A 15,569-nucleotide genomic window follows, 5' to 3' on the forward strand; every position below is an offset into this window, starting at 1 on the left:
TTAAGAGTAGTTTTGTTTTAATTGACCCATTGACAATTATAGGTGAGAGCACTGCAATCCTTTAATTGTCTATAGGTAACAACCGACTGAAATTTAAATGTTAAGTTTAATCACACAATAATTATATGTCCAATATACTGTATCTTGTGGTGTGCTACCCAATGCAGTCTGATGCCATCCCCTTCAGTTTATTAAACACACACAGGTCCCTAGAATAGTATACAGCTGGAAGATATGTTACAAGTTTCTTTGTGACTTCACTTAATTTATCAGATATTTCAGCCCAATAGCCTGATATTCACTGAGCAATTGTAACTCATATGACCTTCTCATTTGCCAATGGAAGGGCTAAACGGCACTTTCAAAACACGGGGTGAGGTCATTGCATATATCCGATACACCATTCAGAAGTAACCACTGGTTGGAAATACTATTCCACACACATGCTTGCTGGAGTAACCAGATTACTTACAGCTCAACAAAGATAGAGGATTATGGAAGCACTCAGCAGTCAGGCAGCTTTGGTGGAAAAATAAATGGTGGTGATGCTCAAGGGCCCATAATCAGAATGTGTAAAGTGAGAAGACAAGTATGTTTAAATTGCAGAAAGGAGCAGGTAGGAGAGAACAGAGGGAATGCCATGACATGTTGACTCTGTTTCTATCCATATTGATGACAACATAAACATTTTCTGCATTTGCTTCATATTTCCAGCTTCTCCAGTTTTTAGTTCCTAAGCCTCAAGCTAATTTCTCTGCCCAGAGTTCTGCAGTGTGGAATCACTCTTTCCTCTGTTAATTGATGATTTATGAAACCAAAGATCAAACAGACAACCTTGTACTCACCTCAATGACAGTTAGCCATTGTTCTGCAGAAACGCTAAGGGCCTGAAATTGTTTGTCATTCACACAATGTATGTTGCTCACAACCAGTGCAGAAGCCCCAAATATCTCGCTTGTTCGACACAAACCTGGGAAGAGAATACGTAAAATATAACGACTTGCAAGAATAAATCTGAATCACCAAAATAAAATCTGAACTCAGGAGAAAAAAACAACTTCTTTCAGTCGATTTATTCAATGTTTACCAAAAGTAAACTTGCATTTTCATTGAAGCCACTTTAAACCATTCATACAGCTGAATAAAAGAATGCAAATCACAAGTTCACGGCAAAATTAAACAACATCTGATTGAGGACTAAGGAGAAACTATTACAGGTGCACAACCTTTTATCCGAAAGCCTTGGGACCAGACACTTTTCGTAATTCAGAATTTGTCGGTCTTCGGAATGGAAATTTTTTAGCGTAGATTTTAATGGCTGGCTCAGTGGTAGAGTGTTCGGCTCATATCCGCAAGGTCGCGAGTTTGCACCTTGATCCCGGCAGTTACTCGGTCGCGAGTTTGAGTCTTCAATGTCGTTTTTTTCTTGCAGAATAAATGTTTGTATGAAATGCAGTGTAGGAGAGGTGTACTGACTGTGTGGGCAGAACTTTGGAAGTGATTGCCCACCAGTCTAAAAAGCCGCTGTGTCTCCCTGTCCCTGGGATAGCAGGGGGCGATCAAACAGCACAATACCCCCCTCCCCCTCCAACTCCAGAGGAATCCTCTCCCCGATGGGCCGCTACGGCGACAAGTGGCAGTTTGCCCACAGCCCGAGCTGCGCCACCCCAAGAACACCTTGCACACCATCCGCTTCTGCCCCTACGTGTTCCTCTGGAGTTGGAGCGGGGCTGGGCTGGAGTTGCTGCTGGCTGTGGGTCTCTGGGATCTCCGTGCTTGCAGTGGGCCTGGGGGTTCCTGTTGGTCCTGACGTCTCCGGCCACCCCCATGGACAGGAGCTGAGACTGGGAACTGTACCGCCCTTGCCCCCTCCCTCTGCAACTGCAAACAACCCCACTCTCCTGCAAGGGTGGTACAGTTCCCGGAGGATAGCAGGTGGCCGGAGACGTCAGGACCAACGGGAACCCGCTGCCCGATGGGCCCCTACGACGCCCCGAGCTGCGCCCCGTCATCCGCAACCCTTGTTCCTCTATAGTTGGAGCGGGGCTGGGCTGGGCTGCTGTTGGCTGTGGGTCTCTGGGTTCTCCGTGCTTGCGGTGGGCCTGGTGCTCGACATCCAATTGGTCCTGACGTCTCCGGTGACTCGCACCGATCTGCTGCCATCGCCGACGTGAAAACAGTACAAAGCCCCCGCGCCGGTGCAATGAGCGGGGAGCTGGAGAGGGGAGGGAAGGGGTCACACACATGGCCGGGGAGCAAAGGGGTGTAGGTGGGGTGAAACTGAAGGGAGCGACAATCTGCTGCTGCCTGCACGCTGAGTTAAAAAGTTCCCACGCAAGATTCACGATACACTGTGTATCGTGTCTACTGTGGGAACTTTTTAACTCAGCGGGCAGGTAGCAGCATATTGTCAATTATTAACCCTTCCGCGCAATATACCCTCACCTTCTCTTTTATGGATGGGGATTTAGTTCCCCTTTCTTCGAGGACCGACCGGAGGTTCCGCTGTCACCTCTGCGGGCCGCCCTCGGTGAACGTCCTGTCTCCCTGTCCCTGGAATAGTAGGGGGCGATCAAACAGCACAATACCCCCCTCCCCCTCCAACTCCAGAGGAATCCGCTCCCCGATGGGCCGCTATGGCGACAAGTGGCAGTTCGCCCACAGCCCGAGCTGCGCGACCCCAAGAACAAGACGTACCCCTTGCACACCATCAGCTTCTGCCCATACGGGGAGCGTGTTCCTCTGGAGTTGGAACGGGGCTGGGCTGGAGTTGCTGATCTGGGATCTCCGTGCTTGCAGTGGGCCTGGGGGTCGGTGTTCCGTTGGTCCTGACGTCTCCGGTGACTGGCACTGTGCTGCTAGCATCGCGACGTGAAGACAGTACAAAGCCCCCACGCCGGTGCAATGAGCGGGGAGCTGGAGAGGGGAGGGAAGGGGTCACACACATGGCCGGGAAGCAGAGGGATGTAGGTGGGGTGAAACTGAAGGGAGCGACAATCTACTGCTGCCTGCACGCTGAGTTAAAAAGTTCCCACTCAAGACTCACGATACACTGTGTATCGTGAGTCTACCGTGGGAACTTTTTAACTCAGCTGGCAGGTAGCAGCATATTGTCAATTATTAACCCTCCCACGCAATATACCCTCACCTTCTCTTTTATGAATGGGGATTTAGTTCCCCTTTCTTCGAGGACCGACTGGAGGTTCCGCTGTCACCTCTGCAGGCCGCCCTCGGTGAACGTTTTCAAGGACCTTTCTTCAAGGACCGAAAAAATCTCGCTATTCGGAGGTTTTCGTTATTTGGATCTTCGGATAAAAGGTTGTGCACCTGTAGTTAATTAAACAAAACTTTTCTTTCTGCACCAACACGCCATGAAACTAAAATAAACAAAGAAATGTATTGTGTGCAACCATTTTAAGGAGTTCTTGAATTGCAAAAATAAAATGATCTACAAGGGAGAAGTACGGAAAATCATTGACATCAAAGAGTGCATCATAATTTAAGAAACATTTAAATAGATTCCATTTAATGAGTTTTTTTAAACTGCATATAATGGAAACAAAAACAGAAAATGCTAGAAGTACCGAGTAGGTCAGGCAGCATCTCTAATCATAGTAGCATAATTAACTTTTCAAGCCAAAGCTTCTTTGTAGATAAACTCCACATTTTATTCTCACACAGAGATATTCTTACGTTTTTAGAAAAGATTTCATGTACAAAACAGAGTGATCAGCACAAATACATCAAAAGATGCAAAGATAACATTTAAATTTTTACAATGTCAAAATCAATTACAATTTAAATTCAATAGAGACTACGTAATATTAAATCTGATAAATTAAACTAACTGAACTGTGGCAGAACATAATGAAGCATGGACATTTAATTCAGAGACCTCGACAAGATATCCATGAAGAATTGTCAGCTGCAGCTGGAATACGTGTTTACTGCCAGAAATAGCATGCTATAATTTTTGTGTTGTATAATACAAAATAAGTACAAATTGAAGAATATAGTGATCTCATAAACAAGGCTTGGCTTTTCTTGCTAAATTCATTTATGGGAACAGTTACAATGCCCTCCATAATGTTTACGACAAAGACCCATCATTATTTATTTGGCTCTGTTGTTCACAATTTGAGATTTGTAATAGAACAAAATCACATGTGGTTAACGTGCACATTGTCAGATTTTAATAAAGGGTATTTTTATACATTTTGGTTTCACCATGTAGAAATTACAGCAATGTTTATACATAGTTCCCCCATTGCAGGGCACCATAATGTTTGGGACACATGGCTTCACAGGTGTTTGTAACTGTTCAGGTGTGTTTAAAAGGGAGCTCTCAGTACTTAGTCTTTCCGCCAATCATTCCATCACCTTTGGAATCTTTTATCGCTGTTTATCAAAATGAGGACCAAAGTTGTGCCATTAAAAGTTAAAGAAGCCATTATGAGACTGAGCAACAAGAATAAAACTGAGACATCAGCCAAACCTTAGGCTCACCAAAATCAACTGTTTGGAACATCATTAAGAAGAAAGAGAGCACTGGCGAGCTTACTAATCGCAAAGGGAGTGGCAGGCCAAGGAAGACCTCCACAGCTGATGACAGAATTATTCTCTCTATAGAAAGAAAAATCCCCAAACAACTGTCCGACAGAGCAGAAACACTCTTCAGGAGTCTGGTTTGGATTTGCCAATGACCACTGTTCGCAGAAGACTTCATGAACAGAAGTACAGAGGCTACACTGCAAGATGCAAACCACTGGTTAGCCGCAAAAATAAGATGGCTAGGTTACAGTTTGCCACAAAGTACTTCAAAGAGCAACCACAGTTCCGGAAAAGGGTCTTGCGGACAGATGAGACAAAGATTAACTTATATCAGAGTGTTGGCAAGAGCAGTCTGGAGGACAGAAGGAACTGCCCAAGATCCAAAGCATACCACCTCATCTGGTGGTGGTGTTATGGCCTGGGCATGTATGGCTGCTGAAGGCATTGGCTCACTTATCTTCATTAATGACACAACTGCTGATATTAGTACCATAATGAATTCTGATGTGTATAGAAACATCCTATCTGGTCAAGTTCAAACAAATGCCTCAAAACTCATTGGCCGGTGGTCCATTCTACAGCAAGACAATGATCCCAAACATACTGCTAAAGCAACAAAGGAGATTTTCAAAGCTAAATATTGGTCAATTCTCGAGTGGCCAAGTCAATCACCCGATCTGAACCCAATTGAGCATGCCTTTTATATGCTGAAGAGAAAACTGAAGGGGACTAGCCATCAAAACAAACATAAGCTAAAGATGGCAGCAATACAGGCCTGGCAGAGCATCACCAGAGAAGACACCCAGTAACTGGTGATGTCCATGAATCGCTGACTTCAAGCAGTCATTGCATGCAAAGGATATGCAACAAAATACTAAACATGACTACTTTCATTAACATGACATTGCTGTGTCCACAAACATTATGGTGCCTTGAAATGGGGGGACTGTAGAAACACTGCTGTAATTTCTACATGGTGAAATCAAAATGTAAAAAAATGGCCTTTATTAAAATCTGACAATGTGCACTTTAACCACCCGTGATTTTTTCTATTACAAATCTCAAATTGTGGAGTACAGAGGCAAATGAATAAATGATGGGTTTTTTGTCCGAAACATTATGGAGGGTACAAAATAAGTCTAAATTGAAGAATATCGTGATTTCATATACAAGGCTTGGCTTTTCTTGCTAAATGGACATAAGGGATATGGCTAGTTAAAAGTGGTTTATAATAAACATAAATTTCAGTTAACAGTTGCATGCTTTTGTTCGATATGCATCAGATACCAGCAAAATAGACAAAGGTCTTTGAAATTTTGATCTTTAAATGTAGTCATTAAATGCTTGTTTTCTGCCTCCTTTTAAGATAGCACATCAGTTGACTTATGGAAATGGGCCACTCTTTAAGCCCCTGTCCCACGATGCGAGTTTACACAAGAGTTCTCCCGAGTTAAAAAAAAAAATCAAACTCGTAGTAAGTACGTAGAATGTACGTAGCGGGTATGTCGGAGCTCGTGGATGTCTCGTAGCGGATCGTAATGCTAACGGCAGGTACCCGGGAAACGCGGTAACTTAAAACCGATGTTAGGGATGGATGAGGGGGGGGGGGGGGGGTGAAGGTATATCTCCATCATCCTTTTTCTTATTTCTCTTCTTTCCTCTTGCACTTCTTTGGTAGTTTAGGGGTCTTTTCCTTTCTTTCTTTTATTTTACTTATTTTTCTTAATTCTGTCCTTTTTTCTCGTTTTTTCTTTTTTTAAATTTAGGTTTCAATGTTAAAAATGAAGCTGTACGATAATTGCATAACTGTCATGTCGATTGCCTTATTCCTGTACAATGGCTTCTAATAAACTAAATTCAACAAAAAAAAAGAAAAATGTCCAAGAGTAAAAAAATACTCGTGATGAAGTACCACGAGTTTGATTTTATTTAAACTCGGGAGAGCTCTTGGGTAAACTTGCATCGTGGGACAGGGGCTTAAAAGCCCTGTCCCACTGTGCGAGTTCACCCAAGAGCTCTCCCGAGTTTAAGAAAAAAATTTTGTGATATTTATTGAGATAGAAAGATACAACTTAGTTTGGGCAAAATATTACCTTGCAACATTCTGTATGTCTGATAGATATTGTGAAATGGAACTCAGAAATTATGGGAGGATTACATAAAACTACAATTCAAAGGTAATGAATATACAGGGTATTCGTATTTCCATCATGAACATACAATAGTGATATAGGACACCAGGTCCTACTACGGTAAACTCACGAGCTACTAAACTCACAAGATACTACGGTATAACTAGGAGTTAAAAAGTATCAACATTTTCCATCCCAAGTATATTTTACTCGTGTACATTTTTCAACATGCTGAAAAATCTTCACGAGTTACCACGTTTCCCGAGTACCTGCCGTTAGCACTAAGAGACGTCCCAAGCTCCGACGTACCGCTACGTTCATTCTACGTGCTTACCACGAGTTTGATTCTTTTTTTAAACTCGAGAGAGCTTTTGGGTGAACTTGCACAGTGGGACAGGCCTTTAAGCCTTATCAGCATTTATACTGGGACTCAAAAACTAAATCCAGGACTGAGCTGCAAGAAACAGTTCTCTTTGTTTGCAGATGGATGCTATGCATCACTGAAAAAGGAGGGCAAGGGCCAGTTCCAAACAAAAAAATATTTAAACTCCAAACCCTTCCTGGTTCTCATATCAGACTCCTTTCAACATCCTGGAAAGTTATCTATGAAAAAAATGTGGAAAGTAAACCAAACAAAATCAGATACAGATGGATCAATTTCCTCAGGGGGAACTTAAGGGAAGTTCTCTTTATTCCTCAGAAAATAAAGGTGACATCAATCTAAATCTATGTTTTGCTATCATTTTTCTTTCCAACTTTACTTTTTATTGAACTAAGTACCAGTGAGCTCAGAAAAGACCACTGCAAAATGTCCTCATTTTCAGAATACAGTATGAATTACCGCACATTACATGAGAACCACAAACAAAGAAAATATGAAATAAAACAGGAAACAAAAATTGAGAAGTAAACTACTTTAGAATATGCAGCCAGCAAAGGTGCACGTGTAATGGTCTGAAATTTCTACAATAACAAGGAACTAATTTGAGATCAGTGCCTCTCAGCACTTTGCTTTGCTTGGGAAACCCCAAGACAAACTAAGCACTATTCAACCACTGAAGATGGTGGAGAGAAAGTATGCCTCAAGAGTTTGAGTTTATTTTCCAACCATAAAAGTGAAATGCGCCCACAAATTCTAATTTACACTAATAAAACACAGTGTTGTCAATGTGTCACATCAACCATGCATTTTGCTGATATAAGGCAACATTCAAAATCTGGATATTATGCATAAACTAATGACCATTAAATCTATTTATGGGCACATAATAGAATATGCAAATCCAAACTGGAACAGAGCGGTGGGAAGGGAATAAACTAAATTAGTAAAAACTTAGGAGGCAAAGGATATATTAAAGTGTAGGTAATGATACAACCAGGGATTATTTTTGGTCATTACCAACTTACAGTACTTGCAATTTATTCCAGAAACCAAATGTTGATACCATTGCCTTAAGATTTAACAAACCAAATATCCAATTTTGCCAAATCGAGATAACAGAAAATATCCACAAACTGACCCAAAAATAAAAATTGAATACATCCCACACATGTCATCCTACAGAAACCGGTGTCTAATAACATTCAGAGCTCCATTCATCTAATTAAATTAAATAATGTCGTTTACCACTAATAAAACATTTAATCAAATGTGAAAAATGCCTTACTTTGATTTATTTCTCATTTTAACACTGTTTGAGCAATATTTGTAGTGCTTACTTCATGGATGAACATTTTTTTAATGGCCGTGAAACTCAACAAAGAGCATAAATGTAATAAAAAAGAACTGCAGTTGCTTTTTATACCTAGATAAGATAAATGCTGGAGTAACTCAGTGGGTCAGGCAGCATCATTGGAGAAAATGGACAGGTGACGTTTCAGGTCTGGACCCTTCTTCAGACTGATTGAAGGAGGGAGGAACTGGAAGCAAGAAAAGACCAGGCCAAAGCAAGGTGGTTCCGATAGGCCGATTGTTGGCCAGTGACAGTGTGATGGCAATGTTGAACTCTTAATTTGAGTTAACTTATACAAACACTCCACTCCCCTTCCACAGTTCACAACGATGTATATCTGTCTTGGGGTCAACACTGTCCCGAGCCAACAATCGGGCCTATCAAAACCACTATGCCTGATGTCATCTGTTGCTGGCCCTGATTTGTCCTGGTCGTTTCTATGTTCTGAAATCATGATTGATGTCCAGTGGAGGAACAAGTGCCAAATAATTTGTGATTCGAAGGATGTAGCAAAAACTGTCCAAACAAAATAACCAGAAAATCTAATTAATGGGTAAAAATGTGGAATCACCCTTTTGTAAATAATTTAATGCATATCTGATTTATTCCCATTTCTTACACATTCTAATGAATTATGTTTGAAGGTGCCAAAGAAATCCAAACTTGCAGGTACACATGATAAAATAGAACACATAAAAATATCTTATAAACTTAAACATCACCTCCCAGGTTAGTTGACTTATCAATAAGTGATGCCACAACAATAAGTGTACTGTTGGTTGACCTTCCAAACACCGTGGCTCTTTCCTGATGGAGCAGCTTCAGATGTTGATCTGGGATGTTATTTTTCCATGGCATTATCTTCTTTTGTACATCTGTCCAGTCAGTATCTTGATCTATGTCAGACAGGCCATGACCTGCAAAACATTTCCAACCAATAATGAATTTATTGAATTTGTGTGTTGGCCTCTGATTAACTTGATGAACATCATGCTAAACTGAAAAGATGAGTTCTGTAATCATTATTAATATTTCTTAACTAAAATAAAAATAGGATTAATTTGCACATTAGTTCAAAGTCCTGGAAAGATGAACTAAAGTAAAAGATAAAATAAAAATGCACAACATATTGTTCAAAACACTACAGATTTGCTGCACTTGCACCCACAACTGCAGATATTAATGCTGAATAGTTAGATTATATTTTAAAACACATTTTCACAATTCTGGCACTTCTTTTGAAAGTCATGAGCTTTACGAGTGCTTGATTAAGCAGTGTGCATACTAAATTAACTACCTAACCTACGCTGTTGTGTTCCAGTGACTTGTAATATTCCCCGAGGCTGGAATCAGCTGGGTTACATGTTCCAATTATCCACACAGGATATGTCCAATTACCTTTGAGACTTCAGTTTTTAAAATTGGATGGCAAAATTCTCACTCTATTGAAAGTAATAAAATAGTTAATGGGACCAAGTCTGAAGAAAGACTAAAATAAAACTGGAATTCGTTTTATGAGGAACGGGGAGGTTATGAGGTGATTTGATACGAAGTGACAGGAGATTGACAGAAATAGGTTGTTTCCATTTATTGAAGATCTAGAATGGAAGACACAGCGTTGAAATTGAATGCAGGCGATTTAGTGCCAAGAGTAGAGATACATTTTTATTAAATTTAAAGTCAAGAGATGCATTGCAGTCAGTTAATGACATGCAGACCATTCCGATGTATAAGCTTGGTTGGAGATTGATGAAAAAGGGGACATTGAAATAACCTGAACTCAGGAGACGAGGGAGACTGCTTGTGCAAGGTAAAGATAATCTGAATTAGATTGGTCAATGCTTCATCTGTGTGGCATAATTTGACGTCAGTCATTATATTCTGCATGTGTAGAAAGGAAATGCAGATGCTGCTTTACACTGAAGATAGACACAAAATACTGGAGTAACTCACTCTCTCTCTGAGCCAGTTTAAACCACCCACTCTCCTTGTCTGAATCATTTCCCGTTCTCTCCCCTGTACCTGCCATCCCTTTGTTGCTGTGCACGTGTGGAATTCTGTGCCTGAATCTGATTATTTGTTTAATCGATGTAATTACTATTTAATTCTGCTTTCAAAACGGGAACTGAATGCTTTAGTTTTTTTTAGTTTTAGAGATATACACTAGGGGCAATTTACAATTATACCCAGCCAATTAACCTACAAACCCATACATCTTTGGAGTGTGGGAGGAAACCGGAGAACGTGGATGGAGGTTACAATGGTGGAATGTGTCCATGAAGGAACTCTTCCACCTCAGCTCAATGAAGGCAATTGTTCAACTCATGAGCTGCAATTACTAACTATAGTCAAAGAGAGAAAGAGAGAGAGAGAGAGCGAGTGCGAGTGAGAGCGAGAGCGAGAGAGAGAGAGAGAAAGCGAGAGCGAGAGAGCGCAAAAACAGGCCCTTCAGCCCACTGAGTCTGTGCCAACCATCACACTATTTACACATGTTCACCTGCATGTATGAAGTGTTCAAAACTGTACTGTACGTACTTTCATTCTTCTGAGAGTCTCAGCCACAATTTACAAAACCCTTGATGTTCTGCCACAAATCACAAAAGTGATACTAAAGACTTGGAAGATGATAAATATTACATTGTTCCTAAGAGAAGTCTACGAACCTATTGTGAGGAATGTCACACATCAGAAACCGCAAGTCTAATAAAAGGAATAAATATATTTAGGCAAGTCATACGCACAAGTACAGGTACAAAGAAAATCGTGCTTGCAGCAGCACCACAGGTACATAGACAAACACACAAAAACATGAAATATGCATGAATTATACATAAATGACACATTAATTCTACAAGGTACTGCAAAGAAAACAATTGTACATAGAAACAAGAGATACTGTAAGTGCAAAAATACCCAATTAGAAAACAAGGCAATGATAGTGCATGAGGTGGTTTGATGGCAGAGGTTGATTAGGCTTGATTCAACAACCTGATGGCTGTTAGATAGTAGCTGTTCCTGAATCTGATCATGTGAGACTTCAGGCATCAGTACCTCCAGCCCAACAATAGTAGCACGAAGAGGGCATTACCCGGATGTTGAGTGATCCTCGATAATAGATGCCACCTATTTTAGACAGCACCTCATGTAGATGCTTTCGATGGTGTTGAGAGCTGAGCCTGAGATGGACCAGGCTGACTCCACCACGCTCTGTTACCTCTTCTGTTTGTTAATTTTTCAGTGACATGCCAAATATCCTTCAACTTCTAGTAGAGGCTCTAACTCGCCTTCTTCGTGATTATATCTCTGTGTGAGGCCCAGGATAGCTCTCTCGCCACCATTAAAAACTGGTAATGTGGTCTGGCATAGTCATGGGTGTAAAGAGTGCTGTCTGAGGCTAAGCACGCAGCCTTGAAGTGCACATAGGGTTGCCAACTGTCCCGTATATTGGGCTAAATTGGTTTGTCCCTTACGGGACAGCCCTTTTCCTGTATTTGACTGCTACTACTTGTGTCGAGGGGACTGTCGGGTCGGAGCGCTGCGTCCAGCCCGGCCTCACCCATCCCAATGTAGTGCAGCCCATGGAGTGCAGCAGCAGCGCCTCGCCCGTGGCCCCGTCGATCGGCAGCCCGGCCAGCTTCAAACCGTCGCTTACCGCCGACACCACCACCCCTCCTTCTCATGGTCGATCATCGGTTCAGGAGTTGGATGGGGTGCTGGGCTTTGCGCGTGCCTGGGCCAAAACTCTGCAGATGGCCCGCTGGCTGGGCTTTGTGTGCAGTTCAGCACCCGGGCCAACTCATCATTCACCCAGCCACGGGATTAACAAATTGTCGTTGGGAACATGGCCCTTATTTTGATCTTTTGTCCCTTATTTGTGAGTGAGAAAGTTGGCAACCCTAGGTGCACACATCTTGCTGGGGAGTGACGAGGAGACTATCGTAACAATATTTACCAACAGACGAAGATAAGGCTCAACATAACTTTAAGATTAAAAAGGAGTGGGCAGTAAACGTCAGCTTTGCCAACGGTACTCACAAAATGAATGAGGCAGAAGACAAAGGTAGACAAAGATATGCTTGATCTTCAAAAACCACATGATAACATGTGTAGGAGAAAAATTCTAATGATGCATTTCATGGTACGAAATAAAGAGCAAGGTTGTGGACAAAAGATGGCTGAAAAGAAACACTAACAGGAGATTTTTTTTCCTTTCGGAATGTGTGGCTATTGATGGACCTCTGGGACTTTACTGCTACTACAATAAAGAAATGAATTATTCCTGAGCACTGAGAAACTAATATCGGGCAAGGATATTCAATTTACAACTGTCCTGGAGAGCAAGGGAGAGATTGAGAAGTACCTTCACACAAAATGATTCCCGAAGGATAAACAAAACACTGTTAAGACATTGCTAAGAATTGGATTCTGGAAATGCTGTAAAGTGAGGAGCATAGACAGCCGTGGGATTAGTTTTGCACTATTCCAGATTAGAAGCCACACCACACAAGAAAGGCTGATTGGTTTCCTTATGTGCAAACCTCTTATTTATAGAGTCATAGAGTCTTAGAGTGATGCAGTGTTGAAACAGGCCCTTCGGCTCAACGTGCTCACACCGGCCAACATGTCCCAGCTACACTATTCCCACCTGCCTGTGCTTGGTCCCTATCCCTCCAAACCTGTCCTATCCATGAATCTGTCTAACTGCTTCTTAAACATTGGGATAGTCCCAGTCTCAACCAGCCTTTGTGTAGAAAAGTTACCCCCTCAGATTCCTATTAAATCTTTTCCCCTTCACCTTAAACCTATGTCCTCTGGTCCTTGATTCACCTATTCTGGGCAAAGCGACTCTGTGCATCTACCCGATCTATTCCCCTCATGATTTTATACACCTCTATAAGATCACCCCTCATCCTCCTGCTCTCCAGGGAATAGAGTCCCAGCCTAAACCTTTCCTGACAGCCTCTAATCCTGGCAACATCCTCGTAAATCTTCTCTGTACCCTTTCCAGCTCGACAACATTTTTCCTATAACATGGTGCCCAGAACTGAACACAATATTTTAAATGCGTTCTCATTTATGAAAGATATTTCTCCTTCAACACAGACAAATTTCAACGGAAAACATCTGGTTGAAGACTTTGGACAACAATTAATATTTTTGACTAATTTTAAGACATTGGCCAATCTCATATTAAATTTAAAATTTGATAGGTTTTTATTTACCGTTTAAATCTTTAGTGAAAAGTACCAACGTGTGTTGCTTGCACATAAATTCTAACATGCAGGGGTGCCCTGTCAAAAAACAATGTGCTGCAGCATTAAGTTCTAACTCTGTGTTTCTATTTTGAGACTTGATCCTTCTTTGCACTGAGGAAGCCAAATTTGCATTCACATTGTTTGGTTCCCAGATTTTTTCCAAATCTTAGTTTATTTTTAGCATACTGAATGCTCCAGTTCAGCAGTATAATATCTGTAAGAATTAAAATTTAACAAGCTCGTGTAAGCCAGGTGATTGATCAATAAAAATTAAATTTTGCAAAGTCATCTTAAACATCTCGCAATCCTGAGAACTATCAGGGAGATAAAGTTGAAGCTCAAAAGAAACGTAGAGATATATAAACGAATGAAAATCATTTAAAATACGTGGAAAATAAATGAACTTAATTGAGAATATTCTGACAAATAAATCTTTTAATTCCCAAGCTATTGCTGGGAACAAAGTGGAAACATTGGCGAAAAATATTCGATCTAACTGAACAATAACACAAGAATTTTTAATAATGTTCAAAGATGATGCAGCAAAAAAAAGCACACCAATGCCTCTACTTCATCAGAAGACCAAGGAAAATCAGCATATCTGTAATGGCTCTTCCCAACATCTACAGATGCACCACAGTAAGCATATTATCAGGATACATCACAGCCGCATCATGGCTTTATTTGGCAACTGCTTTGCCCAAGACCCCAAGAAACCAGAGAGTTTTGGAGGCTGCCTCGGAAAGCAACCAACATAATCAAGGAATTTTTTTATCCAGATCACCCCTTCTTCTCTCCTCTCTCACGAGCAGAAGATACAAAAGTTTGAAAACATGTGCCACATTCAGGAACAGCTTCTTCCCCGCTGTCTTAGCACGATTGAGCAATCCTCCTGTAAGCTAGGGTGTAGTCCCGATCTTCCAACCTACCTCATTGTGAAGATTGGACATTTTTTCTACAACTATAATGCTATAATGCTGTAACATATATTCTGCACTCTGGTAGTATTCTCTTTACACTACTTGTTGTTTTTATGTGTGGCTTGATTGTTCTTGTGTATTGAATGATTGTGTATAGAATGAAACACAAGTTTGAAGAAGAGCTTGTTTGGGATAATGGTATTGAAAGCAGGGCTATAATCTATATTATTCTATAGTATTGACATAGAGGTTCTTCTTGTCACGTGTCCCAGGGATGAGTGTAGGGCCAGAGAGATGGCATCACCCATGGACCTGCTTTGGAAGTAGGTGAACTGCAGTGGATGAAGGATGCTTGGTATCCTGGATTTAATGTGTGCCGTAAACAGCCTCCTAAACCACTTCATGATGGCGGATGTCAAGGCCACTGGGTGGCAGTCACTAAGGCATGAGGTCATCGGTGATATTCAGAGGCTTCCTTGATGATTCAAAGGCAGCAGTCCAAATCTCTACATGACTGCTAGAAAATGTTAATTAATTTCATTGAATCAATTTGAAATGAAAAACTGGCATCAAGAAGGATGACCGAGAAAAGATGATGTAACAAAAGCACATCTGCTTTCCTAGTATTAATTTGAGAAGGAAATATGGCATCTTTCGCAAGTATGGCTTTCTTGAAACTCCAGACCCACAATAATGTGATGGATTCTTAATGTTTATACCCATTCTAATTGAATTTGAAAAATACAATAAATCTGATTGATTTTTGATATTTGTACTTAGAGCTTCAGAAAAGGGAATAAAAAGAAAATGCAAATGCTGGTTTATACCAAAGATAGGCACAAAATGCTGGAGTAACTCAGCGGGTCAGGGAGCATCTCTGGAGAAAATGGATAGCTGACGTTTCTGGTCGGGATCCTTCTTCAAGCTGAATATAGTAAGGAGAGTAGTGAAAAAAAAGCTGATTTTTTGATAGACAGG

At 41.2% G+C, this 15,569-nt stretch overlaps 1 protein-coding gene across 1 annotated transcript in view; it reads right to left on the minus strand.

Annotated features, from left to right (window-relative positions):
- tarbp1 (TAR (HIV-1) RNA binding protein 1) overlaps positions 1 to 15,569 on the minus strand; it is a 226,972-nt gene that overhangs the window by 53,111 nt on the left and 158,292 nt on the right. Inside the window, exons 27-28 of the mRNA XM_055639264.1 lie at positions 9,139 to 9,333; positions 846 to 970 (exon numbers count right to left, since the gene is read on the minus strand). Coding sequence (XP_055495239.1) covers positions 846 to 970; positions 9,139 to 9,333 — 320 coding nt within the window. The remainder of the gene's footprint in view (positions 1 to 845; positions 971 to 9,138; positions 9,334 to 15,569) is intronic.

Source organism: Leucoraja erinacea, chromosome 8 (assembly GCF_028641065.1).
Source record: "Leucoraja erinacea ecotype New England chromosome 8, Leri_hhj_1, whole genome shotgun sequence".
Taxonomy (NCBI): domain Eukaryota; kingdom Metazoa; phylum Chordata; class Chondrichthyes; order Rajiformes; family Rajidae; genus Leucoraja; species Leucoraja erinaceus.